At 43.0% G+C, this 26,748-nt stretch overlaps 13 protein-coding genes and 1 non-coding gene across 14 annotated transcripts; 6 read left to right on the plus strand and 8 right to left on the minus strand.

The window, feature by feature from the left end:
* Window positions 1-143: 143 nt before the first annotated feature.
* BST1 (Bst1p) lies at window positions 144-3,230 on the minus strand (the record flags this gene model as incomplete). Its single annotated transcript, XM_056227652.1, has 1 exon — window positions 144-3,230. One exon carries the CDS (start codon window positions 3,228-3,230, stop codon window positions 144-146), a length of 3,087 nt encoding a protein of 1,028 aa, XP_056087452.1.
* A 626-nt stretch (window positions 3,231-3,856) lies between these two features.
* Window positions 3,857-6,385, minus strand: EPL1 (Epl1p; the record flags this gene model as incomplete). Its single annotated transcript, XM_056227653.1, has 1 exon — window positions 3,857-6,385. One exon carries the CDS (start codon window positions 6,383-6,385, stop codon window positions 3,857-3,859), a length of 2,529 nt encoding a protein of 842 aa, XP_056087453.1.
* A 656-nt stretch (window positions 6,386-7,041) lies between these two features.
* Window positions 7,042-9,315, plus strand: BUD27 (prefoldin-like protein; the record flags this gene model as incomplete). Its single annotated transcript, XM_056227654.1, has 1 exon — window positions 7,042-9,315. The coding sequence occupies one exon, from the start codon at window positions 7,042-7,044 to the stop codon at window positions 9,313-9,315; it is 2,274 nt and encodes a 757-aa protein (XP_056087454.1).
* Window positions 9,316-9,420: 105 nt separating this feature from the next.
* Window positions 9,421-10,932, minus strand: FRS2 (phenylalanine--tRNA ligase subunit alpha; the record flags this gene model as incomplete). The annotated part of the gene is made up of 1 exon (XM_056227655.1): window positions 9,421-10,932. The coding sequence occupies one exon, from the start codon at window positions 10,930-10,932 to the stop codon at window positions 9,421-9,423; it is 1,512 nt and encodes a 503-aa protein (XP_056087455.1).
* Window positions 10,933-11,844: 912 nt separating this feature from the next.
* On the plus strand, window positions 11,845-13,257 carry GAT1 (Gat1p; the record flags this gene model as incomplete). Its single annotated transcript, XM_056227656.1, has 1 exon — window positions 11,845-13,257. The coding sequence occupies one exon, from the start codon at window positions 11,845-11,847 to the stop codon at window positions 13,255-13,257; it is 1,413 nt and encodes a 470-aa protein (XP_056087456.1).
* A 1,347-nt stretch (window positions 13,258-14,604) lies between these two features.
* Window positions 14,605-14,967, minus strand: PAU5 (seripauperin PAU5; the record flags this gene model as incomplete). Its single annotated transcript, XM_056227657.1, has 1 exon — window positions 14,605-14,967. One exon carries the CDS (start codon window positions 14,965-14,967, stop codon window positions 14,605-14,607), a length of 363 nt encoding a protein of 120 aa, XP_056087457.1.
* Window positions 14,968-16,359: 1,392 nt separating this feature from the next.
* Window positions 16,360-16,461, plus strand: Skdi_6.trna1P. The gene is made up of 2 exons: window positions 16,360-16,395; window positions 16,426-16,461. It is a non-coding gene; the product is annotated as a tRNA-Pro (tRNA).
* A 149-nt stretch (window positions 16,462-16,610) lies between these two features.
* On the minus strand, window positions 16,611-18,110 carry LPD1 (dihydrolipoyl dehydrogenase; the record flags this gene model as incomplete). The annotated part of the gene is made up of 1 exon (XM_056227658.1): window positions 16,611-18,110. One exon carries the CDS (start codon window positions 18,108-18,110, stop codon window positions 16,611-16,613), a length of 1,500 nt encoding a protein of 499 aa, XP_056087458.1.
* Window positions 18,111-18,635: 525 nt separating this feature from the next.
* Window positions 18,636-18,869, plus strand: SMX2 (mRNA splicing protein SMX2; the record flags this gene model as incomplete). The annotated part of the gene is made up of 1 exon (XM_056227660.1): window positions 18,636-18,869. One exon carries the CDS (start codon window positions 18,636-18,638, stop codon window positions 18,867-18,869), a length of 234 nt encoding a protein of 77 aa, XP_056087459.1.
* Window positions 18,870-18,918: 49 nt separating this feature from the next.
* Window positions 18,919-19,398, minus strand: GNA1 (glucosamine 6-phosphate N-acetyltransferase; the record flags this gene model as incomplete). The annotated part of the gene is made up of 1 exon (XM_056227661.1): window positions 18,919-19,398. One exon carries the CDS (start codon window positions 19,396-19,398, stop codon window positions 18,919-18,921), a length of 480 nt encoding a protein of 159 aa, XP_056087460.1.
* A 268-nt stretch (window positions 19,399-19,666) lies between these two features.
* Window positions 19,667-21,220, minus strand: MDJ1 (Mdj1p; the record flags this gene model as incomplete). The annotated part of the gene is made up of 1 exon (XM_056227662.1): window positions 19,667-21,220. One exon carries the CDS (start codon window positions 21,218-21,220, stop codon window positions 19,667-19,669), a length of 1,554 nt encoding a protein of 517 aa, XP_056087461.1.
* A 992-nt stretch (window positions 21,221-22,212) lies between these two features.
* HSP12 (lipid-binding protein HSP12) lies at window positions 22,213-22,542 on the plus strand (the record flags this gene model as incomplete). Its single annotated transcript, XM_056227663.1, has 1 exon — window positions 22,213-22,542. One exon carries the CDS (start codon window positions 22,213-22,215, stop codon window positions 22,540-22,542), a length of 330 nt encoding a protein of 109 aa, XP_056087462.1.
* A 260-nt stretch (window positions 22,543-22,802) lies between these two features.
* Window positions 22,803-24,866, minus strand: IES1 (Ies1p; the record flags this gene model as incomplete). The annotated part of the gene is made up of 1 exon (XM_056227664.1): window positions 22,803-24,866. One exon carries the CDS (start codon window positions 24,864-24,866, stop codon window positions 22,803-22,805), a length of 2,064 nt encoding a protein of 687 aa, XP_056087463.1.
* Window positions 24,867-25,584: 718 nt separating this feature from the next.
* SKDI06G0560 (uncharacterized protein) lies at window positions 25,585-26,253 on the plus strand (the record flags this gene model as incomplete). Its single annotated transcript, XM_056227665.1, has 1 exon — window positions 25,585-26,253. One exon carries the CDS (start codon window positions 25,585-25,587, stop codon window positions 26,251-26,253), a length of 669 nt encoding a protein of 222 aa, XP_056087464.1.
* Window positions 26,254-26,748: the final 495 nt, after the last annotated feature.

The following is a 26,748-nucleotide window of genomic DNA, read 5'->3' on the forward strand; positions in this document are numbered from 1 at the left end:
CTCATGAAATAGGACAAAGAAACTAGTTTTCATTTTATAGTCTCAAAATTTATGTTTAGTATTACTCAGTATTACACAAAATGACAAAACAGTTGTCCTTTTTCAATTGCACTATAAAACGAGAGCCCACTTTTTTGATAATTCTAATTTATTGCTTCGAAAAATAGTAGCCAGGCACATATTATATTTACTAAATGATGTATCCAGTATAAGTTTCTTATTCCATAAACAAAGCTGAAGAATGTTAAGTAAACGAATAGGATAATAGTGATCGTACCATCTAACGAATTTATAGATGCGCTTTTTGGCATCTTGAGAAGAGAATTATTTCCAACTAAAAAAATTATCGGTGCGACGGCTAGGACGTTGTGATGCGACTTGAATGAAGTCTCCCACTTGATGGCGACATTATGCAAGAAAACAATAATGATAGGAATGTTGATTGCACTCACAAATAATAAGAGCATAAGTAACGTCATATTAAAATTCAGTAAGTTAGTTTTCTGCGCGTTGTTTGATGCTTGTAATAGGGTTACTCTAATACAGGTAATTATTTGAATCACCAGCGTAATAATAAAAGCCATTTGGTATGGTATGTAAAAAAATATCAAAAGCAATAAAAAAACCGATGCCATTAATCTACCCTTACCATATACCCTAGGTTCAACAACGTGAACACTTTCCTTGGCCTCAGCATTTCCATTTTGCAGTTTTTGTTGAAGAAGATTTATTATTGATCCCAGAAATTTGAGAATCATGGAAACTAGAGCTAGCAAACCAATCGTCATAGTGCCAAACAATACCCCAATAGTCGACATAACCCAATCTCTAATCCCCAAATAATAAAAATTTGTATGCATATGTTTTTTGGATAAAAGAAATGGATAATTCAAACCAATGGGATCTAACAAATAAAGTATTCGCTGGGCCAACTTATTATTGACTGCAGGTGAAGCTAAAAAAAGTGTAAAAATCATGAGTATTCCATGCTTTTTCAAAATATAACCCAGGGTGGCATCAAAAGGAGGGAATTCAGACGTATTGTTGTACCAGTAGAACTGGTATGCCAGTACGAGCGCAATGAATCCAATTGGAAACGATGCAAGAGCTAATCTGTATCTAATAAAAAGCATTTTCAAAGTCAAAGACCAATTAATGGTCATCTTAGCTTCCAGATACATTCCAGGCGGAATATAAAAGCTTAATTGAAGCGCCCTTGATTCGGTTACATTTAGTGGAATAAATGGTGCTACGTTGTGCATATTTATCTCGATGTCTTGATTCAGGATATCCAAGTGCCATTTGGTCTCGAACGGTTCGTAAATCCACTGTCTTATGAAAGGCTGAAATAACGCTTCATCAGCCGCAATGCTTTCATTGTTTTCTTCAATTTTTGTCTCTAATTTGTACGATAGTAAAGAATCCCATAGGTTACTAAAACTTATGACTTGCTCAATGCCTTTGCCACTTAAGCGCAATGTTTCGCCAAAGAGTAAAATTTGAGAAGGCGTGATATTACTCACTTCAAAATTGGACTCATCGGATAAGTGGGCCAAAAGAAAACCTTCATTTTTTTTGAGAGCTTCTTGTTCAGAAAAGTCGTCATAAGTAGGTTTACTTATCATCAGGTAGTCGTACTTTTGTAATATGCTTTTGCCGACACTGATTGCTTTGAATGGATTTATTTTCTCTCCGAAGGAAGAATCAGCTGCAAAATGAATGCCTTTTGAAGACCTGGGTATTGTTAAAATACTATCATCGGCCGCTATGCAACTCAGGTTCGAAGACTTCTTACAAAAATATACCATAGGGATATCCAAACTAGTCAACAACATGAATTTTAGGTGTTCCGTGGAGGATATGTTACTTGGAAGATCTATTTTTGTATAATTATTTTCCCAGTTTCTAAGGTTAGATACTGTAATATTCAAGACATTGTTCGTCTCCAAGGTTGTATAATCCGAAAAGAAGTTGTCACTGAATTCCTGTAAGTTCTCCTGAGGATAATTCAGTTGACTATGCGCTGATGCGTAGTCCTCAAAACCCGAAAGGAGAAGTTTTCTTGCAATTTGCAATCTTTCATCCAATGTCTTGACTTTTTCGGGTTTGGAGGCATCTGTGCATTCTAATAGAAACCGCGCTATAACTTCTCTCAGCTGCTTACACCAAACAATGGCTAAATGATCAATTGGAGTCCAAACTTCTGGAATAGTTGTTGTGAAGCTTGTGAACCCATTATCTAAGCTTATTAAATCCTCTACAGATGCATAATCTGCAGGTAAAGTAGTGTCTAATATGCCGCCCGTGATGGAAACCAGTGAAATATTATTTGAGAAAAATGTGTCATTGTGCGATAACTGACCTCTCCAGTATTCATTGGTCTTTTTGTAAAGCTTTAGAATATCACCATCGAAAGTCACTGGCGAGGCAGCATGAGGTGAAGATAAAGTCAATATGGAGCTTATACTTCCTGGGACGTGATTCCTTAAAGTTAGCATGACCCTGGCTACGATACCGCCCATAGAATGCCCTACAATGATAACGGATTCTGGGATCGGATGTGGATAATCAGGAGTTCTTTCATAGAGGGACATAATATACGCGATGGCATCATTCAAATATTCTGCCTGGTCAAGCATCGTTCCACCATGGAAGGCAGTAAAATCTTCATTGAAATCGGCTGTAAAGAAGTCCAAATTTTGTACATTTTTATTATTCAAAGTTGCTCTGATATCAGGGTCAACATATAAATTAGAGCATGCGGAGGCGATTGATCTAGATTGTCTGTAAGAGCCTGCATTTCCAGGTATGAAAAGTACAGGAATACCATCGAGTTGTAGTTCATCACCGTTTAGTGGTCCTTTATCTACGCTTTGTTCCCGGTACAAGTAAAGGTGATACTTGTGGGCCAATGGCGTATATCTTTCGTCAAAACCATCTATCCTTGCGTAGGATGGGTACATATAAATAGACTTGCACTGGGGAGCATCTGCGCCGCCAAACCGTTTAAATAACGATACTAGTAAAATCGAACAAATGCATATTATGCCAAGAATAGAGAAAGTATTATATGTGTAAGGTTTTTTTGCCACAATATCACTGCTGTTATACTTGAGCGAAGGTTTTTCCCGGTCTTCGTTACCAGCACGTACTCTGGAGTATTTACTAGATGGGTTGACTTTATTGAATATAGGTCGCGTTATACCACCAATTAATCTCCTAATACCCATAACGAAATGAGAGTTGTAGTGCGAAGGGTTAGCCTAATATCTAGGCCAATATTTTGGAAACGTAAGGGATATTTTTTAGTAGAGCTCTACCCTGAGGTGTTAATGCAAAGGATTTATTATTGGAATTTGGTTCTTTTTTTTCTTCTTCTTATTATTTGGCAGATATTTGAAGCTTTTCTGAAAATTCGCGCCATATAGGAGTAGTAAAAGCGGTAGTGATGAGAAACCATATTTAAGGTACCTAATGAGTTATGCAATTGTCTATATAAGAGTATGGATCTAACTTAAATACATCAAGCACTTGTGATGAAATTGTGAGAAAAGTCGAGAGGTTACAATAATGAGTTAAAATGGAAAATAAAAAAGGTGAAATGTAGTCTAGTGAAGGTAATAATAATACAACGTGAATAATGCTCGGCATTTTTCTTTTGAAAGTTTTAGTTTGTGTAGTTTTTTTTGTTTTTCTGGCTATTTTTTTTTTTCATACACGTTATCAGTGGTTAATTAACTGATTGTCATTTTGAATCGTACTGCTTCTGCTTTTATTCGTAAATCAGGATGTGATGAATTGCACTTTATATTCGTGCGGGCAGAGCGTCTTCGATGGGGTGATGAGGCAGCTTTACTCACGAAGAGTTTTTTTGGGTTATAGAAGAGTTTTGTTTAGTTTCCGCGTTAATCAACGAGTCGTTCAATTTTTTCAGGGAGTTGGAGGAATTTGAATGATTGCTTTGCTGCTTCTGCTTCGGTTGTTGTGTTTGCTGTTGTGTTTGCTGTTGTTGTTGCTGTTGCTGCTGCTGCTGCTGTTGTTGTCGTTGTTGCTGCTGCTGCAAATGTTGTATATGCTTTTGTTTCAACCTGGTGATGTAATCTCTACGGTATTTGATGGTAGCTTCTCTTAATTGTTCATAGGATTTTGTACCCAACATAGTACCGAATCTTATAACTTGAGTGTCGTTTGAAATTTGATTTAGTCTTGCTGGCTCATCCGAAAACTTGATACCGTATTCATTCTGTGGCGAATCATACTTCCACTTATCGTGAAGTCTCACAAGTTCGTCGTATTTGGAATCGTAAACATTTATCGAGTCATTATCATTGCTACCTTCTTTCGAATATTGTTCCTTTTCAATTGAATCGAAGTCCACAAAATCCATTAGAGAACACGCTGGCTTAGCGGATGATGTTGTATAGTTCGGCATGCGATCAATGTATTGAATATTGAACCGGCCGATCCTCTTCCTGAATTTAATTGGATATTCTCTCGAATGAATTTCCAAATTTTCTTGAAATGGGTCATATAATTCTGTTTTCTTGATTCTCTTAGTATTCAGGTTGTCGTTATCGTTCTTCCTCGAACGGCCATTCGAATCATAAATCTTGATATCATCAGAGGTCCCTTTTAGATATTCTGGTAGATGTGGAGAATAAAAAGATCTATCAATTTGGAAATGAGATGATGCGATAGACGAAAATGGTATATTGTTCGTCGAGAAATCTTTGGGTAATGACATATCAAATACCGGATTAAAGGGATCGTCCGTCAAATTGAAGAATACATCTGCGTCTTCGATTTTCCGCTTCTCCATCTTCTCTTGTACAAACTTTCTCGCATTTTTCTCTTTGCTATTTAGCAGAGCATCCACATCTTCCAATACAATATCGGGGATCTTTGAAGATGGTAGTTTAACGTAAACATGAGATGTAAGGGGCTGCGATGCTGAAGAGGAAGATGTGGCTGCGAGTTGTTTGCCATTGTCAGATTTAAGGGCATTTTGTTGCTCTTCTTGCTCTTGTTGTAATAGCAGCTGCTGTTGTTGCTTGGATAGCCTGGAAGATTTGTCATCGAGTTGATTATTCCTCTTGCTATTCTTGGCTTTTGCAGCGGCAGCTGCAGCTGCTCTTTTGAGTTCTGCTTTCTTTAGCTCCGCCTCTCTCTGTTCAACAGTGACAATTAGTGATCGTTTCCTCTTGTGGTTAACCAGATCATCGTCCTCACCACTAATATTCAAGGATCTCTTCAAATTCTTGACTTGTATTCTTTGATCAAAGACCTTCAACTCATCATTGATCCAATTTAAGGAGACATTTTCACGTTTGGCAACTAGAAGAGCTAGGTCCTTGGCGTTCCTCAATTCCTGATGCAGAGCCCTTAAACGTTGGCTGTTCAAAATATCAATACGTCTCGTTTTCCTCGGATGTCTCACCTCTCTTCTTCTGAAACAGACATATGGATCGATTTCTTCTTTCTCACCCGGCCTTTCAAATTTCAGCTGCGGGAAAATCTCGTACCCGTTAACTTCAATTTTTCTTTCTCTCCAATAATCGTAAATTTCAGAGCCGAACTTCTCAATTAGCTGAATTAAAGGTCTTGTGTTCATTTGTGAAATGGGGTCGAATTGCGTGATGAAGTGAGTTTTATGAGAGTTTGTCTCATGATTTAACTGGTTTCTCAGATTGAAATCAGCCATATCGGATTTGATTAATGTGGGCTTCAGCTCTTCAAACGAGAGTATACTCTCAGGATCCATGCTCAAGAAAGGTTGGCGTTCATGGATAGCATGTTCGAAACTAGAACAAAGAATTTCAAATTCATCTTCAGTTAAAATGTCTGGCGAATCTTTGTTGACTTGTTCATTCAAAAAGACCTCGTCTCTTTCATCCATATTATAGTTGCTACCACAACAATCCTCTACAGTGGCGGAAAACTTGATATAGCTAGTGGTTTCCTGGAACGTGCCTGAATAAAACTTATCAAATTCACTCCAAGTCATAGAAGCATCTGGTGTCGGAATATAATCCTTTTGCTTTGTGTGGCCAGAACCCATTTGCAATATTCGATGCAAATGAACTTCCTTTTCTTCATTTTTCTCTACACCAGTTTCCACCTCAACGACTTCTCTCTGTTGCAATTCATCTTTATCCAAATGCTTTAAATCGTTGGGCAAATATATCTTAAGGTGCTGCTTCACAGATATTTTTCGATGTCTGAATCGACTGTTACTGCTACCAGCGCTAGCTCCAGCACCCGAATCGCCCTTCCCAAGCGAATCCAAGCCATCATCGTGCGCACTCCTGGAGCCAGATCGCCTAGTACTTCTACCAGATTTGTGTGATCCATCATTGATCTCTATGGCATTCGAAGGAGTCGGCATGATTATCGTTATTGCTAATGCTGTAATCACTATCCTCTACAATCACGTGACCGAAGTGTTACCCCGAAACGAGTTTCTTCTTTTTTTGTGTTGTTTTGAAGTCCGCAGTCGCCGTACAATATGAGAATATGGACAGAAGGAGGGCGAGGGTGGCAAAAAGAGGAGTCAAAATAGATAGCGTTTTAGTTTATTATAGCAGCTCAAAGGAACGCGACCGTGATATAATGATATTGCGAGTGTCCAACGACCACCAGAACTGTTTTTGCTATTTTTTTGCAGACTTTTTAGCCTTTGTGTAGCAGACTTTTAGCGTATATCGCATGTATGCTATACCATGTGATATGTAATAGTATAATTTTGTGGTCGGGTCGTGCTTTTGCCACCCGCGGCCGACGGAGAAAAAATTTTCTGTGGTTTTCAGGCTCCTCGCTTTCTCCTGCAGTATTTAGTACCGTTGAAAAATGTTTCAAAATGGGAAGGTATAAGCGAAGTCCGGGTATCTTACATGTATGGGTGTTTTGAAAATTATTCCAAGAGTATTGGCGATGAGCAGCTTCAAAGGTATTAGTAAAAAAGACAGTGCTGCAGTTTGATAATTAGTCTTTAGTATGGTGTTGTGAGCAGGTAAAAAAAAAAATTCTTTAATTGTAACGGCTATGGACGTGTTGGCTGGTAGCGTAGCAAATACCCTGAAAAATTTGCGAGGTAAGAGAGATTTTCTTGCGGAGCAAAGAAAGCAATATATCAGTATAAGAGGCCGGCTGATAAGCTTTAACAGTGGTAACAACAGTGACGATGAAGGAGCTGAGAGTCCAGGTTTGGTGTTTGGTGATATTATAATTTCAGCGAGGAGGATATATTTGAGTATAGGCTATGAATATTACGTGGAAAAAAGTAAAGAGGAGGCCGTTGCGTTCGTTGATGATAAACTAAAACTAATGGATGATGCTGTTGAACAGTTCGATATAAAGATCGAAGAGGCCAAGAAGACTTTGCATAACCTAAATTCTATAGACGCTGGAGCAGGAGATGGGCAGGAGGAGATGGACAACGAGGAAGATTTTCTCGCCTCTGTGGAGATTAGAGAGGAACTAGATGAAGAGGGGAACGTCATAAGTAGCACTGTCACTCCTACAACGAAACAGTCGCCGCAACCAAGTACGAAAGAGGAAGAGGAAATAGGAGTAGTTTCTCAAAAGGAGGAGCATTCGACAAAAGAGAAGAAATCAAATTCCTTTGAGGAAAATCTGAAGGGCAAGCTTTCTAAAAAGAGCACTGAAGTAAAAAGAGTAGTAGAGCCATCTAAAGTTGACACAGAAAACGTGTACACGTTTGCTGACCTGGTCCAGCAGATGGACAAACAGGATGAATTGGAGGACGGCTCTATTGGCATTGATGAGATAAACTACGATTACGATGCGTACGAAAACTCCAATTTCAAGGTCTATGATTATAACAGTGAGGAGCATGAAGGGTACGAGGAGTTTGAAGATGACGAAGAATATGCAGGTCATTCCATTATACCTGGTTTTGAAGCTCAATCTTCATTTTTAAAGCAAATTCAACGGCTACGCGAACAAAAGCAAGCTCAGGGACACAAGCAGGTAACTGCTGACGGTAGTGAGCCTTTGAAACCTATTTTGAAGAAGTCTTCCACTATTGAGGAACCGGCCAAAAAGCACAAAAAGAAACAAGTTGGGTTTGCCTCATCTTTGGAAATCCATGAAGTGGAAAACTTGAAGGAAGAGAATAAAAGACAGATGCGGTCGTTCTCAACCCCCACGTATGATGTAATAAACAACCAGGAAATCATGGGGCCTGCTAACGAAATGGCATCGGATGAGTTCGATGGTGATCTATTTGCCAAGATGTTGGGTGTCCAAGAAGCTGATGAAATTCACGATAGATATAAGGACGAAGTGGAGAGTCAGCAGGAGCAGGAAGATGGAATGAGCAGGCCGGGTAGGAAAGATCGGGTTTCCAGATTCAAGAAGGACAGAGCCTCCAGGAAGCAGGATGCAGTGCTGAATCACGGGCGCATAAGGAGTAAACCTTCGGTTGAAGGTGGTACAGTGCAAGAGCAGTCGGCTGTGAGTGATGTTATAGAAAGGGAGCCGGTCGTTGGCAATATAGTGGAAGGGAAACCGGCAGCTGACAATTATAACAAGTTTGAGAGTTTGTTGGAAAAAAAAAATTTGAAATCATTGCAAAAGCCAAAGTCATCGAAATCGAAGAAAATAAAATTTGACCCCAAAATGTTTGAGGATGTAAGTGATGATGGTGATGATGATGATATTGACGACGACAAGAAACCTGGGGCCAACCGAAATGAAAGTAGTGCAGATGAAGAAAAATTTCCTTCAAAGATCCAAGAGGTGTCTAGGTCGATGGCGCAGACGGGTGCAACCATAGAGGGCAAGCCCATCAAGGTTACAAATGTTGACTACCACGCTCTGGGTGGAGACATGGATGACATGGTCAAGGCGTATTCCTTAGGGTTGTATGACGACGACTTGGAGGAGGATCCGGGGACCATAGTGGAGAAACTCGAGGATTTCAAAGAGTACAATAGGCAGGTGGAATTGCTGCGTGAAGAGATTCGAGACTTCCAACTGAAGAACCCGCCCCACGCAGCGGAGGCAAAAGAGGAAACCGATGACAAAATCATGGTGGATGTCGTTGAGCGTGAGTTTCCGGAAAGTTACGCGGACGATGCAGACGAAGTGGTACTGCATCCAGACCGGCTACAGGAGGCGGTTGCAATCGAGTATCGACGATTAAAGGAGACTGCGGCGCTGAAGTGGCAGTCATCATCTCTGGACACGCATTCGGAAGGCGAGTTGGAACCCATTGATGAGTTTGGGAACCCGGTGAGCACGAGTCGCTTCCGGTCTCAACGACTTCATATGGACATAACCGATAGAAAGTAAGTCAGAATCTATATTAACATATACGTGTATAGTTTGTGTGCATACATAACTGCTACAAAGACTGGGGCAAATGATATAAAAAAAACAAGGCGGAGGAGGGCGCGTTCATTCGTACAAGTCTTCATCCAATCTAGCGGCGGGGTTAGTTTCGATGAAGTCCAATGAGACTTTATGGCCTAACAGTTCTCTGATGTTTTGGACTTTGTATTTGATCATGGTGGGTCTTTCCAAGGACAACCCCCAACCAAGTACTCTTAGGCCCTTGGGCAAGCCCATGGACTCGAGCATTTCCGGTCTGAACATACCGGAGTTACCGATCTCGACCCATTTCTGCAAACCTTCGTGCCATGAGAAGATTTCCATCGAGGGCTCGGTGTAAGGGTTGTAGGTGGGCTTGAATCTCAAACCCGTGACACCCATTCTTTCGAAGAACTCTTCCATGAACTTGATCAGGTCGCCCAGAGTGATGTTGTAGTCGGCAAGGACACCTTCCACTTGGTGGAATTCAGCCAAATGCGTGGCGTCGACGGCCTCGTTACGGAAGACACGGTCGATGGAAAACAATCTGGTGGGCTTTGGGTCCTTGGCAAGGTCGTGCAGCATTCTGGCGGAGATAGCTGTGGAGTGGGTTCTCAGGACCAATTTTTGGCACTCTTCGGGCTTCCAGTTGTAGCGGTAGCCGATGGAGCCGAACTTCCCCTGCTCGTGCACGGCTTTGATGTTGTCCAGGTAGGTTTTGTCGTCGGGCAAGTCGGCGGTGAGCGGGTCCTTGATGTAGAAAGTGTCTTGCAGGTCACGAGCAGGGTGCTGTTGTGGGACGTAAAGCGCGTCGAAGTTCCAGAATCCGGTCTCGACGTACTGGTTGGAGGGCATTTCTGTGAACCCCATGGAGAAGAAGATCTGTCTGAATTCCTCCCTGACTTTGTTCAAAGGGTGGAGAGCGCCAGAGGATACTTGCACACCTTGAGAGTTGAAGTTGTAGGGCTTGAATTTCAAGTCTTTGTATGCATTGGTGGAGACCATGTCGGAGGTCAGGTCGGTTTCCAACTTGGTGAGGTCGGTGGAAAACTCTGAACCCTTGGTAACGTGGAAATCCGTGATCTTACCTTGGGCAATCAGTTTTCTTTTCTTCAGGTCGTTCAAAATCTTGGAGTCGATGGTGTCCAGACACGAGTTTTCCTTGATCTGCGCCAGAACGGATTGCGTTTCATCGGGAAGGTCATTCAAATCGGCGGCTTGCAATTTGGCGGACAGTTCGAGCTCGTTGGACTCATTCTTGGCAATCCACCCGTTCTTGAAAGCTCTTGCCTGCCCAACTTTGCCGACTTGAGCGCCCAACTTGGACATGACGTCTTTGAGTTGCAGACGGCCCAACTCCTGGATCAGTTTGACCAGTTTAATTTCGTAGGAACCTTCATTCAAAATCTGAGCACCTTCTTTGGTCAAATCATACGTGACGGTGTCGACCTTGGAAAATTCCAGCTTGTTATGCGCCTTCAGCGAGTTCAAAGCAGAAAGAACGTCTTGAGAACCGTGCTGAGGGAAAATGGCCAGTGTGGACTTGATCTCGTCCAATTCGTCTAGCTTCTTCAGGATTTCTAGTTGGAAGTCGGACATCTTTAGTGCAGAAGAGAAGGGGGAGGTAGAGATCCTTTAACGTATGCCTACGTAAATGTATATATATATATATGTATATATATATATATATTCAAAAGTTTAACGCATGTACGTACCACGACCATTACGTACGTTCGAGATTACAGCAATGCGTTCAATTAATTTTTCAAGCATTTTGCACGTAGAGAAGAACAACATGACTGAAAAAGAAAAATTTTATTCCTTTTTTTTTTTTCGTTTGCCATCGCGAGCAGCCGGGTAAACGTAACCCGGCTTGACCGGTCCCGCTTTCCGGTTTTTAGCCGCCGAAGACCCTTCTCCCCTTCCAATGTTCTTTAGGCATACGAAAACTGGAAAAGGGACCGCCGGCCGCCTTACCCTGCCTCTCACCACAGTTCCGCTTTCCCCATGCAAAAAGCAGCAGCAAAGACGCGGCGTGACCCGGCCGCACATGCAATCGGGTGTGTGGGCGCGTAGCTGATTGGTCTGCCCGATAACAGGCGTTCTCACACCCAATGCCCAACGTCAACAAAGCAGAAACAAGGGCTGATAAGAGAGCTAGATAAGATAAGATAAGATAACTGCAATTGCGTTCGACCACACAGGCCGACACATACCAGAACGCTGTGCAACAGCTCGGCAACTAGCCGGCGCAATGCTGCTACTGCTGCTGGTACTAACAGCCACCACAACGGACAGACGCAATAACGGCAAACCGCAACTCGCAGTTGCGGTGTCCCGTCCAGCCACATATATATAGGCATGTGCCACTCCCGGCCCCGGTATTAACATGCACGTTTTCTTTCCTTCGCTTTTCCGGCCTTCCCCTGTTTTGTTCTGTTCATCGCCTGTGCACATATATATATATACATATATATTCTACACGGTGCACGGCAGTGGATAGATAGAGCTATGAGCACGAACAGAGCCCCGAATCTCGACCCGGCCTTCAATCTAAACAACGACATCTGGGACTTGTACTCGAGCGCCCAGAAGATATTGCCCGATTCAGACCGTATTTTGAATCTCTCTTGGCGTTTGCACAACCACACGTCTTTCCATCGAATTAAGCGCATAATGCAACATTCCAACTCTATTATGGACTTCTCCGCCTCGCCCTTTGCCAGCGGCGTAAACGCCGCTGGCAACGGCAACAATGACCTTGACGATACTGACACAGATAACCAGCAGTTTTTCCTTTCGGACATGAACCTCAACGGTTCTTCTGTTTTTGAAAACGTGTTTGACGACGACGACGACGATGATGATGACGTGGAGACCCACTCCATCGTCCACTCCGACCTGCTCAACGACATGGACAGCGCCTCCCAGCACCCCTCACATAATGCTTCCGCCTTCCCCAATTTTTTGGACACCTCCTGCTCGTCCTCCTTCGATGACCACTTTATTTTCACCAATAACTTACCGTTCTTAAATAATAATAGCATTAATAATACTCATAGTCATAATAGTAGTCATAATAACAGCATCAATAATAGCAGCAGCATCAGCAACAACAACAATGGCAATAGCAACGTCGCCAACAGCCCTTTACTGAGAAGAAACCCGTCCCCATCCATAGTGAAGCCCAGCTCGCGAAGAAACTCCTCCATCAGGAAGAAAAAACCCGCCTTGAAAAAGATCAAGTCCTCCACCTCGCTGCAATCCTCCGCCACCCCGCCTTCGTCCAACGCCCTGTCCAACTCTGATATAAAGTGCTCCAACTGCACCACCTCGACCACCCCGCTGTGGAGGAAGGACCCCAAGGGCCTGCCCCTGTGCAACGCCTGTGGCCTGTTCCTCAAGCTCCACGGTGTCACGAGACCGCTGTCGCTGAAAACTGACATCATCAAGAAGAGACAGAGGTCCTCCGCCAAGATAAACAGCAACAACATAACGCCCCCTCCATCTTCGTCCTCCAATGCAGGAGCTGCAACGAAAAAGAAAAACTACGCTGCAAGCGTGGCCGCCTCCAAGAGGAAGAACTCGCTGAACATCGTCGCCCCGCTGAAGTCCCAGGACATACCCATTCCGAAGGTGGCCTCCCCCTCCATCCCGCACCATCTCCGTTCCAGCAACCACCGCCATCTCTCGAGCTCCGCGCCCATCGAGGTCGAGACCTTCTCTAACTTCCAGCCGGACATGAATATGACCATGAACATGAATCTCCACAACACCTCGACCTCCGCTCTTAACAGCGAGGCGTTCTGGAAACCCCTGGACTCCACCATAGACCATCATGCTGCGGACACAACCCCGAGCTCGAACGCCAATACCACTCCAAACGGCAATCTGAGCCTAGATTGGCTGAATTTGAATTTATAGATCGAAAAAAAATAAAAAACAAAAAAGTACTCGCTTCTTCTCCTCTTCCTCTTCCTCCTCCTCCTCTTTCCGCTCGTTTTTTTCCACTTACATATACACACATTTAATAAAACACCTACGTATACATAGAATAAAAAAGCAGAACACTATATTTATTTGTTTAATAGGAACACTTGCTCGACCTTCTGCATCGGCATTTGCCACGTGACTCCAATTGTTTGCAGCGACGCGAAAATCGCCGTAGGTGGTACGTATTACGCACCGGAGTGCCAGCACAATTTTGAGTTTTAAACTGGGAATTCATACGTCGTCAATCCGCCGATTCTTGAGACCTCAAAAAATTGCGTAGGAAAACTGTGCTAGCGATTGAATCGTATATAGTTTTGCCCGTCACTGGCATAAGGAGAGCATCCCACGCTTGGACACTTTTTTTCCTTCTCCTATGACAGGCTGTCGATAGGAAAAACGCACGAAAGTGGCTCTATAACCCGATAAATGACGATCTTGAGAAACATTTCATCAAGAAAAGCTAATCGCGGCACTAAAGAATAATTTTTCAAAAGCTCCAAAAATTATGCTGTACGTTAGAACTAGGTTCTTGTTACTTCGGCTCTTTCCGCTATAGACTCCCGGTATTGTGCTGTTAATGGAAGGCCACTGTATATGAACTGTCACCAGAACTCAGGTTTACTTTAGCTCCGCGAAACAGGGACCTGAATTTTCTCGATGCGCTGCGGACTTCCAGACGTAGGAAAATACGCGCATGCCTTCAGCCTGCTCATCGCAGGAAAATACATAAACGTGCAGATAGCTTGGAGGGCGGTTAAAGATGACGTCTAAATAAAAGCTATGCTTTGGATGTCGATTTACTAAACGGTGACCCTATATCACGTTGTTAAGAGGACAGATATCTAAGTAGACCTGTCGTCAAACGCTAGGGATGATAGAGTTTCACTAGTAAGATGATGGCGTTTTGAAAGCTTCTATCACTTGCCTATTTATTCTTCAAGAATCGTTTAATTGAAAATAGAGGCTGATATTTCTTATGCTGTACAAATACATGCCGGCTGCGTATACCTTCAGTAAAGTAGTAATCTCGGCATTTTACAATCAGTTCAATGGGCTCATATTTGCTATATATAAACCTCAGAAACGGATAAAACAGCAAAGGATAAACGTTTGCACTGCTCATTTTATCAAAATGGTGCGCAATTGATTGAGAAGGATTATAATATTAATTTACGTATACATATATCTTGATTACTCATACCTTCAAAATCACCTTTTTTTTTTATTTAAATTTCATAACTTCCCAAAATCTCCAGGATTTCATTCGCAAAAGCATCTCTAGTTTGCGATAGTGTAGATACCGTCTGCGGATAGAGCGCTAGAAATGGCTGGTCTCAATCTGCTGGAGTACCATGGGACACCAGTGATCATTCTGGTCACTTGGTCTGGAGCAATACCGGTCAACATGGTGGTGAAATCACCGTAGTTGAAGACAGCTTCAGCAATTTCAACTGGGTATGTTTCAGTTGGGTGAACGGCTTGGAAAGAGTAATATTCGGCCAAATGAGCTCTGATGTCAGAGACGTAGACACCCAATTCAACCAAGTTGACTTGCTCGTCAGATTGAGCTAGGGTGGTGGTAGCGGAGGCACCAGCAGCAAGAGCAGCGACACCAGCAGCGATTGAGATTAATTTGACCATTGTATTTGTTTTTTTTGAGTGATTGCTTTAGTGGTGATGTGAAGCTAACTGGAAAGAGAAGAATGAAGGCATACTCTCAAATATATCTCATCACAGCTGCTCTATTTATATAAAATCCCTGCCTGACCAACCGCACCTGCACAAAGGGTCATTACTGAGCGTCCATCTCGCACTCGTATCTCTCACATTTCACCTCTCTCATCCCACAGTCATTAGTTCAAGGGAGAAGGATTTGTTGAACAATAATGTCTTTCCCGAATTGCGTATACGAGACAAGCTATGCTTTGTGTTGCACATGTCCCCTCGTGTGTCCAGAGCACAAGAATGTTCCTTGCAGGGGAGGTGCCTTTAGAGCTGCAGCTGCAGTTTTTGGCCAAGAAATAAAGCCAAAACAAAATTTGGTTGGACCCTCGTTCAAAGGTCATCTAACCCTTGGCAATAAACGGTTGCTAGGAGGAAAATCGGACTTTTTCCCAAATTAGAAACAGTGAAAAATTCAGTAGTCGCAGTCGTACCGGTAGATGTTGGCAAATTTTTACACCGTCTACGTGATTGTTCATAGACCCAGATGGGTACAATACTGGAAAGCACCTTGTCTCGAAACGATCGTGCCCAATACGGGATTAGGCAAGCCAACATTATGCAAAATATACAAACCAATAATTGTGGTCTCTTCTAGTCTTCTCGGTCTGATTGGTTCCGGTTAAAACATTTAGGACACTTTCATTCATTGATCTCATGTACTGGACTAAGCCGACCATGTACACGCAGAGAATTTTGGGGATTAATTGGTCAAGATTGGAAATTTTTCGACGCCCATGGGTGCTACGTTCTTTGAGGTGGGAGGAATGAAAGCAGACGGGAAGAGGCAGCGGTTGCGTTTTTGAATCTGGCCTCTTGACCTGCAATCGCTCGCTTCCGAATTGAGTGGTGGAGTGACACTCGAGCAGTAGAACGAAGGCAGGTTCTTTAGTCCGTATTACCGTCCCACCGAATGAGAAATTACCTCCTTTTTGTCGGTTTAAACGACATACTGCAGAGTCCTCTGTGACCTATAGGCGGCTAGTTCCTGCGGCTAATTTTGCCAGCAGCATAAATCATATAATTGAGGTCAGCTTCCACTAAATTCGGTGACAATTGAATCTCCTGCCGGTTCCATAATTAACGTCATCTCTTACACTGAATGTAATAACTCTCTAACAGGATGAATAATGATCTTCATCAATTATGTCAGTACCTCACTCTGGCGTTTCGATTGTTTTGGTAATAATTTGTGGGCATCAAAATCAACGATGATAAAGAAACTGCAAAAACTCCAAGGGGAAGAAATTTAATTATCTTTATTATGCTGTCATACCATGCTGCCATAAATTCACAGTGCAAGAATTAACTGGGCGTGTGGTCTAGTGGTATGATTCTCGCTTTGGGCTTTCTCCTGTCCAAACTGGAGAACAAGCATGCGAGAGGCCCTGGGTTCAATTCCCAGCTCGCCCCATTCTATTTTTTTTTTCTAGCATTCTTTCCTTATCGATGGACGTCACGGCTTATTGTATGTATTCATTCTTTCTGTGATCTTACTTACTTATTATCACGCGTTAGGCCATATATATATATATACTATACTGTATTTTTATTTTTTGATTTCAACAATGAATAGCTTTATCATAGGCGGCCATATTAGCTTCCTTGAATGCCTCGGACAAAGTAGGATGAGCATGACAGACTCTAGCGACATCTTCAGCGGAAGCACCGTATTCCAGGGCTAGACCGGCTTCAGCAATCATCTCACCAGCATTTGGACCAACTATGTGGGCCCCTAAAATACGCTCGGTCTTGGCGTCAATCAAAATCTTCACAAAACCTTCGGTATCTTGATTTGTCTTAGCTCTCGAATTGGCAGCAAAGGGGAACTTACCTATTTTATATTCAATACCGGCCTCCTTCAATTGTTCTTCGGTTTTACCAACCCATGCTACTTCTGGGTGAGAATACATCACTGAGGGGATGTTATTATAGTTAACATGGCCGTGACCAGTCTTCAAGATCTCCACTGCCGCAATGCCTTCTTCTTCAGCTTTGTGAGCCAACATTGGGCCGAATGTTACGTCTCCCACGACCTTAATGTGTGGGAACTTAGAACTGAATTGGTCGTCAATAACTAAACGGCCTCTCTTGTCTACTTCTAGACCAATCTTTTCAGCATCTAAACCGGCTATGTAAGGTCTTCTACCAACAGCAACTAACAGGACCTCGGCTTCCAGATTCTCTTGTTTGTTTGTCTTAGTATCTTCTACAACGATCTCAACGACGTTCTTGTCGTCGTTTCTCTTGGCGGAGATGACCTTGGTGCTTAGCTTGAAGTCCAAACCCTGCTTTTTCAAGAACTTTTGAGTGGCCTTGGCGACTTCACCATCCATAGAGGCACCGATTTGAGGCTGAAATTCCACTACAGTGACTTTAGAGCCTAATCTGGAGTAAACCGACCCCATTTCCAGTCCGATAATACCACCACCGATGATGGTTAATCTTTTGGGGATTTCCTTCAGTGAAAGGGCCCCTGTTGAAGAGACAATCTTCTCTTCGTCTATTTCAATGCCTGGGAATGGCGTGACTTCAGAGCCTGTAGCGATTATGATATTTTTAACATCTAGTATGTGATCTTCCTTAACAGTGCCTTCTAGTCCTTCGATGGGTGTCACTTTGATCTTGGTTTCATCTTCAAATGAGCCATTACCTTTATAGTAAGTGACCTTATTCTTCTTGAACAAAAGCTCGATACCTCCAGTTAACTGCTTAACGGCATCATCTTTGGCCTTTTGGAAGCTGGCTACGTTGATCTTGACATCACCGGTGATATCAATACCTCTTTTTTGCGCTTCTGTGTGCATTTGGTGGTACAAATGAGAGTTATTTAATAGGGCTTTGGAGGGAATACATCCAACGTTAAGACAGGTACCACCCAATTTACCTCTTTTCTCCACACATGCGGTGTTGAACCCCAATTGAGCAGCTTTGATGGCTGCTACGTAACCAGCAGGCCCACCACCGATGATGACTACATCATGTGACTTATTTATGGTTAGTGCCCGAACGGTGGATGAAAAGGCACGTCTACTATTTAGAAGTGATCTGATTCTTAACATTGTGAATGCTGATATATTTCCTGGACGCTGATTAGAGATAAGCCTGTAAAGTTCGGGTAGGCAGAGTGGGCAAAAGACGAGGGAGCAATCATTGACTTGTGTTTATTGTTATTATATTACACTAAAGTTTGCTTATACCTGCTCCGCGGAGAGTTCTCGCCAATGAGGAGTCAGCCGTTCGAGATGATAGAGTGTGCTTCCCTTTATCACTAAAAACGAGATCACGTGATCAGTCAAAATCAATTTATGTTGTACTTTAATGAAGGTATGCAAGAGAGCCCGCGCCCTGAGGTCTACGAAAGGATGCGGATAGTATACTGTTAACGTTGTTTTTGGGAATTCATTTGTTTTTCAATTTGCTTCTATCTACAACAATCTCCGGCTTTCTTCATCGCCTCGCGCTTGGAAGAGAAAGTGTGAAAAATAAAAGCTCAAGATGAACAGTGCAACTGCGAGAAAGCATAATGAGTTCAGAACATGTAGCACAGTGAATGTTGCATAGACACACACGCACTTATAGATACGATGGTCTCCACCCCTGAACTGAAGAAATACATGGACAAGAAGATATTGCTGAATATAAACGGGTCCAGGAAAATAGCTGGAGTTTTGAGAGGCTACGATATTTTCCTAAATGTCGTTCTTGATGACGCAATGGAGATAAATGGTAAAGATCCTGCAAGTAACCATCCGCTGGGCTTGCAAACCGTCATTAGGGGCAACTCCATAATATCTCTAGAGGCTTTAGATACCATATAAGATAGAGAATATATATATACTTTCGACCTCTATGTACTATACAGCAATACTACTTTCTAATTTGCATTTCCACGCCCGCGTTTCCAAACCCACATTTCTTGTAGAACTTGACATTTTTCTCGTCGCAGTCTAGGATAATCTTGTAGCAGCCGTAGCCGAACCCGATGGCCACCAATTGATCGATCAAAAGCTTGCCCAAACCTTGGCCTTGATATTTTGAGTTTACCGCGATGTCCTCGATGTGGCCACATAACCCTAATTCATGAATAATCTTTCTTTCGATGAGGATGTTCCCCGTGGCGGCGATGCTCTCGGTGCGCCTGTCCACGATCACTATGGGGTTGTACTGCATGATCTGTTTATCGTTGTTTTCATCCCATACTGTGGCTTCATTCCAATACTTTAAGAGCTTGCTGAAGGATGCGCGTGCAATGGTGCCTACGGTGGTCAGTACTTTCAGCGTCTCCGTGACCTGTTCGAAGTCCCTTTCTTCCACACGCCTTATATAAAAGTTATCAGGCAGGCTCATTGTTCTGGTTTGATGTATGGTTCGACTTTATATTTTTATTATTTCTCGAATGCAATCTGGGGTTTCTCTTTTTTTTTTTGTTCACTTATGTTAGCAATCTCTTCGCTTGCATTACGCAAAAAAAAAGTGGTGGGGGGACATGTGAAGGAAAGGAAAAGTAGTATGTTGGTCTTTTATGCACATTATTTTTTATTTATAGTAATCTATTTACGTAAAGGCCTCTTTTTTTTCTTTCTTTCTCCTTATCTACAAGAAATGGCATGTGAGCTTAGTTTTTTTTGTCACCTTTGATCTTTCTGAATGTGTTTGTGATGAAATTTTCTAGTCTTTTCAAAGTGTTGTCGTCGTCCTTCTTGGCGTGCTTTTCCTCTTCCTGCTTCTGTTTCTTCAACATCTCCTCGCTAATGGTAGTAGCGCCCGCGGCAGCACCCGGTTGCATGGTTTTCTTGGCCATGTCATCGTTGGTGACATCTGCCAACGCCTCCCATAAGCATTTTTCAGCCAGTGACTGCGGTTTCTTAACGACGATCTTGTACTGAACCTTCATGTCACCGCGGATAGTCGGCGTTTTTGGCACACCCATGTTGGGAATGGATATCACTTGGTTGTACTGGGTTCCCGGAGCCACTTTTATTCTGATCTTCTGTCCCTCGACGGTGGGGATGGTGACAGTACCGCCCAGTGCGGCGGTAGTGATAGGGATTTCCTTGTTGTACCAAATATCGTATTTGTTCTTTATGGAGAAGTTAGGGTCCTTGTCGACCCGGATTCTCACAAGAATATCGCCTCTGGACAACTTCACGGAATCTTTCAAGTCCTCCTCCACGGCAATATCAGGGTAGGACCCTTGGCCGGGGATCCGGACAACGTCGCCGTCCTGCAACCCATGCGGCAAGTCCACGGTAATCGTCTTACCCCTGTTGACCTGGACACCCTCCCCGTGGCACTTGGAACAACTGTCCTGAGGACGCTTCATGGTACCTTCACCGTTGCAAGTGGGACACGTCGACATCATCTGGAACCCGCCCCTGATGTGCACCGTGGTACCTGTCCCGTGGCAGGTGCCACAATTGACCTTGTGTGTGTTTGGTTTCATACCCGTCCCTGAACAGGTGCCGCAAGGGTCCAGTGCGGAAAACTTCAACTGGACGTTATTGGACCCAAACACTGCGTCCTTGAACGAAACATTGTGAACAATCTCTATCGGGTCGCCCCTATACTGTCTAAACATCGATGAAGACCTGGTACTGCCGCCGCCGCCGCTGCTGCTGCTGCCGCGGCCAGCACCACCAAACGCAGCACCAAACAAATCTTCGAAATTGATGCCGCCAAATGGTGAGCTACCGCCCGCATTACTGAATCCTGAGAAGTCATGGAACTGCGAACCAAAGGGGGAGCCTCCTCCACTGGGGCCTCCGGCGGCATCGCCGCCGCCAAAGGCAGCAGGTCCAAATTGGTCGTACTGCTGCCTCTTACTTTCATCCGATAAAATTTCATAAGCGTTTTGCAAATCGTGGAACTTCTTCTCGGCATCCGGCTCCTTGTTGATATCCGGATGGTACTTCTTTGCCAGTTTGTAGTAGGCTTTTTTGATTTCTGCGCCGGTGGCAGATTTCTTCAAGCCCAAAGTATCGTACGGGTCCTTGAACGCTTCATCGTTTCTGATTGCGGAAGTGTGAAATTTCGACTTTGGTATTCGTGGAGCGATGGATGCAAACGTGATGGCATGCCTATAGAGAATATTATTGATATGGCGAGAATGCCCCACGCGGTGTCTAAGGACGCTGGAGCATCTCGACAATAAACCTTGCTGGAAACTCATTGTAATGCTATATTCTGTGTGCGGTACGATATCTTTTTTTTTTTTTCAGATTTTGCTGCAATGCGATACAGATGTTATATGCTCATTCCTTAATACTTATCAGTCAGAGCGTTATTTCGCGCTGTGTGAGTTCCTCACCTTTCCATGGAGTTCCACAGAATGCAAAGAAAAATGGAAAGAAGAAAGAAAAAAAAAAACGCCATACTTGTGTTACCCTCTCTGTGTACAATCTCTTATAGGTTACCCGCCATTCAGCGACTTCTGGGGCTATCAGTTACCCGGCTAGGTCCGCTCCCCCCTTTCTTGTTTCTTTTTATTGCAGCGGAGAAAGAGAGGAGCCGAAAGGGGGAGGGGGAAAACTCAGACACAAAAAAAGGGGACGCGCCAATCCAACTGAAAATCTCCGGGAGCCGCCCGAGTCCCGCACACGGCCGGGCCCAAAAGGGAAAAAAAGGGTCGGTGACGTGTGGGTGGCAGCCGGCGGTAGCGATGACGACGTGTTGACGGACTTTGGCCCTTGCGACAAGGGCCAAGGCAAAGAGCCACAGGGTGACGAAAATAGCATCTGCAAGAATATTGCTGGCATCCATTAAGGGGATATTGTAATAGGTTGGGTGCAGGGGGTAGTTAGTAGAAAGAAGGGAAAAAAAAAAAGTCAGACACATACACAGTGAGGGGGAAAACCCGGTGGCGTAGAAACCAGAAGAAGGAAAAGTACACGCAAACAAGACGTATTTTCAAGTTCACGGTAAACTGGATCTACAACCCCTGGAAAATCGCTTGGGTGAGCTCCAAGTTCCGGCCAACCCCCCTCTTGATCTGAAAGTTCACTTTTCAGAGCTGAATTCAAACGTATAAAAGGGACCGTAAGTTACATTCAACTTTCTATTCTGTGTTATCCTCTTGTTAGCTAATTTCTCTTTCTCTCTCACATATAGAAACCATCTGATTATTCGATAATCTCAACAAACAAAAACAAACTAAATATAGCAATGTCTGACACAGGAAGAAAAGGATTCGGCGACAAGGCCTCTGAAGCTTTGAAGCCTGACTCTCAAAAATCATATGCCGAACAAGGTAAGGAGTTTGTCACTGACAAGGCTGACAAGTTTGCCGGTAAGGTTCAACCAGAAGAAAACAAGGGTGTCTTCCAAGGTGCTCACGACTCTGCCCAGCAGGGCAAGGATAACGCTGAAGGTCAGGGAGAGTCCTTGGCCGACCAAGCCAGAGACTACATGGGTGCCGCCAAGTCCAAGTTGAACGATGCCGTCGAATACGTCTCCGGCCGTGTACACGGTGAAGAAGACCCAACAAAGAAGTAAACCTCCCGGGATTCTTTCTAGTTACGTGGTTTATTCTTCATGATGTGTGATGTTCCTTAATGTTATATTCAACAAATAGCAGAATAATAAAAAATTGCAAAAAAAAACGCGCTTTTTGAACGGAAGTGGAGTATAGATAGCACGCATATGTATATGTCTAAATATATTTATATTCTAGTTTAGTTTAAAAATTGTTTTTTTTAAAAGATTCCTACTTACATACTTGCTATCCTGTAATATGCATAGGGTATTTGCACGTTTTAGTCTATTTTGTACATGGTCGACTCTTCATTGTCTATTTCTGCGTGCTCGATTCTCTGCAGAAGCATCTTCTTTGATGCGCCGAGGGTTTTCATGTAATCTGTTTCGAATCCCAGCAGGTTATCCTTGAACTTCTTTCTCTTTTTGCCGCGGATCCCGAGCACGGACGCCACGGGGATGTCCTCGAATTCATTGAATATTTTGATCAGCCCGATATCACGTCTTTTCAACCTGTTAGGCACCTGAGATTTCTTCAAGTCGACGAGGAACTCCTCCTGTGTCTTGCCATTTTCTGCCACTTGCTTGTTGAGATCGAGCGATATCAGCTTGTCCACTTTGTTCACCGTGGCGGAGCTGTTATACTTTTTCAGTGGTGTTAGATTCAAGTCATTTTTGTCGATAACGATTGCAGCGGCGGCAATTTCCTCTTCAGTTTCCGCCGCTTCCGCCGCAGTCTTGGGCGGTTGCGATGACACTTTTTTCCTGTTCAACACCATGGGCGAGGAAGATTCCAGTATTGGCGTAGGCGTCAGAAGTGACCTGGTCTCTTCCACAGTCTCTTCGCTCTTGTTATCTTCCTCCTCCCCGTCCATTTCGCTCGCATCTGCATTGGCGCTCTTCACCTCTTTAACAGTGATGCGTTCACGCTTCTTGCCTTCCTCCATCTTGCCCATGAACTCCCTCCTCTTGATGCGTTGGCCGGCTCCAAACTCCGATTCGTCCTCCGGATCCACGTCGTAGTCGTGTCCCGTGCGTCTCAAAGTGAACTTGCCCCCAGATGCACCGTCTTCCGACCCATTGAAAAAATTAACTGACTCTTCCACCTTCTCCTGGCTTAGGTTTGTCTCCAAATGAATATATAACAGCCAGATCAGTATGTCAGATCTGTCCTTTGGCTCATATTTCGGGTAATCCAGTATATCAAAAAGTGTTGCTTCACAATCTGTCTTTGCCTCTTTCCCTTCAGCCTCTTCCGCTTCATTCGCCTCTTCCCCAGTGTCAGTTTCGAGCGCCGCACCATCTTCGGATCTGACTTCCACGTATTTGGAAAGAAATTTCTCGTCGACAAGGCTGAAGTTGTCACATATGCTGAACAACATGTTGATAACGTTGAATTTATTAGCGATGTCCACCTCGCTACCATCCTGGTCGATTTTTTCGTAGGTTTCCATCAACGAAATTTGCTCATTGCCCCAGGGTAGATTTTTCAGAATAGATTTTAGTCTTGGTGTGTCTTGTAGAAGCTTCGGATCGTTGGCATGCAATTGTAAAACAGGCACGGAATGGAAGGTTCTCAATTGCGACGTCATCTCTAGGTAGAAATTTATCGTCGTGTTTAGCCTACCGATATTGACCAATAACGCTAGAACACAAGTGGAAAACGCCACCTGTTGGTCCAATAACAGTTTGTCTCTGAGTATTTTGGAACATTTGACAGACGTTGCTATTGTCAACACATACAATTGTGCAAACGTCAGTTTGTCATTGAACACAAACGTCCTCGCGTCGTACTCTTTATCGGTCACATTTATTGATATCTTTTCGCCATCGATATTAATGGGTACTACAGAATTCTTGTATAAGGGCTTCAAGACGTTGGTAAAAATCTGTCTTTTGTCCATCAGTATTTCTTGCATGAAACTGAACTGGATGTCTTTCCTGTTGAATGGCTCGCCATCAGGTTTCTTCAAATGGCGATTATACTTGCTTGAATTATTTTCCTTGGGTTTCCTCTTGACAGCGCTTGTTGTGACTGGCCCCGTTGTCCCTCCCGTTCCTGTTGCTTCAGGCACCATGGAAGGTTCAAAGTTAAGTAAGATGTTTGTATTCTCTTCTTCACTTTGCGTGGAATCGTCATCATTTTTGTCGTCGATTTCAATATCATGTATTACTGGGACGCTTTTGCTGGTCACATCCATCCCTGATGGATTGGAGTCTGGAGATTCTCCCTCAGTTACCTCCGAATGGGCAGAACGTACAAGAGAGCCCGCCTTTCTTTCGTCAGGGCTGTCTTCCCGCAGCTGAAAAGTATCGTGAATTGGATCGTACACTCTCTTCCCCATTTTCAACTGAATAAACGAGCAATAAAGTCCTTTGATGATTTTTATCTAGTCTTGACTTTGCGCATATCAACTCTGGGATTGTTTTCGAGGCGATATGAATATTCATAGAGGTCTTTACTAAACTGCTACAGCAGAACGGCATTCGAGGGTAACTATTTTCGTTGTGCGCGATATTCTACAAGATTGTCTCAATTCGGGCTGAAAGGTCTAATTATAAAGATGTTGTGTTTAAGATATCGTTTTTAAGCCAAGAGCACCTTCGAGTTCTTACTATAAGGCGCCTTGATTGTTTTGTATATAGAACATTGGTAACCGCTTAATACGTGCATCGGTCCCTTCTCAGATTGTTCCCATTTCTTGTTGATTTTTCTTTCTCACGTACATGTCAGTAATTTCGAATTCTCTTTTCCTGAATATATGAAAGTAATCAACTTTGTAATTTCCTTTGCAGTGAATCCATTATGAGGCTACTAAAACAAAGTAGCAAATGAAACATCAAGTTTTCATCCTTACCGTGTATTCATTGCAAATAAATTTTTTTTTCACGTCCTCTGACACAAAGCTTGGTTATCTGTTGTATCCGCTAAGAAAATCTTGTAGGTGTGAAAATAGCTTGAAAACTAAGACGTTAAGAGTAGTAGTCGCATTTTATGAATGGGTCAAGCATAAAGAAAAGAATATAGTTGTCGAAACACTGCAGTTTAGCTAATAAAATAGGATGTCCAAACGTCGACCAAAAAGAAGCATTGCGCCTTCTTCACCTGATTTTTACGAAAGTTTGCAATTTCAAAATGATGGCTACATAAAAGTAAGGGAACTGGTATCACACGTTGTGATTGAAAAAAATATTGTTTTGAACACAACAATGAATAAGACTATGGTGCAGCATACGCCTGAGCCTATAGCAAATGGAGCAGCTTACAAGCTCACGCGATGGAAAAAAAGGATTAACTGTATATCAAAGGACCTCGCAAATAATGAAGTAAAAACTCGTAAAAGAGATAGGGTGCTTGAATGGCTCAGAAGAAATTTATTAAAAGAAGATATTGAAATTCTTTCCCATAAAAAAAAATCGAGTAGCATTGATTCGCATTTTTTGCCGTCCCAAGTTGTAGTTGGATGTTCAAGAGAACTAAGTAAACCCGCATCGCCTCAAATTTTGAAAGATGCGGAATTTAGCGCCAAGGAAAACGTTGTTGAACGTCGTTTTAATATTTCTAGTTGTCCTGTGAAAAGAAATTTTAACACTTTAGTCTTTGAAGTGGATGGTGACGGTGGCACCTACTATTCCTCCCTTAGGGATTCCTACAAAAATACTATCAAAAGACCAATAAATCCATCTTCCTCTCAATTTTTTGTCGGTAAACAGCATCGAACAAATTTTTGAAGTGTTGCAACAACATCTAGTAATCCATGAGGGGGAAAGAAAATAGATAAGGTCCAGCCAGTCACACAAATATTTCAAGAACGCTTTGAAAAAGTAATCAGCCAGGGAATAAGAGGGATTGGTGAACTTCGCCTTCGGACTGTGATGATCATGTAGCTACTTTAATAAATACATCAGGGAAACCGAGATTTTTAGGCATATATATCGGGCCCAAACAGCAACTAGACTAGTACGTAGGAAACTTCCAACCATTAATTTTTCATTTTCTTATTTTTACCAAGGTTGTATATTTATTTGATGCGCTAAGAGCCAGATGCAACCGGTGACCCATCGTGTTCTGATTATCATTTTATTTGAAGGAATATAACAAGAGAGTGGCATACACGTCAGTAAGGGCGTCGCTTCTTGTGTTCATCGTGCGCCTAACAAGTATTTCAAGAGGACTTTCACATTTTTGCATATTTTGTTTTTACCTTCTTTCGGCACGAATGTTGA

The sequence above is a fragment of the Saccharomyces kudriavzevii genome (assembly GCF_947243775.1).
Source record: "Saccharomyces kudriavzevii IFO 1802 strain IFO1802 genome assembly, chromosome: 6".
Taxonomy (NCBI): Eukaryota; Fungi; Ascomycota; class Saccharomycetes; order Saccharomycetales; family Saccharomycetaceae; genus Saccharomyces; species Saccharomyces kudriavzevii.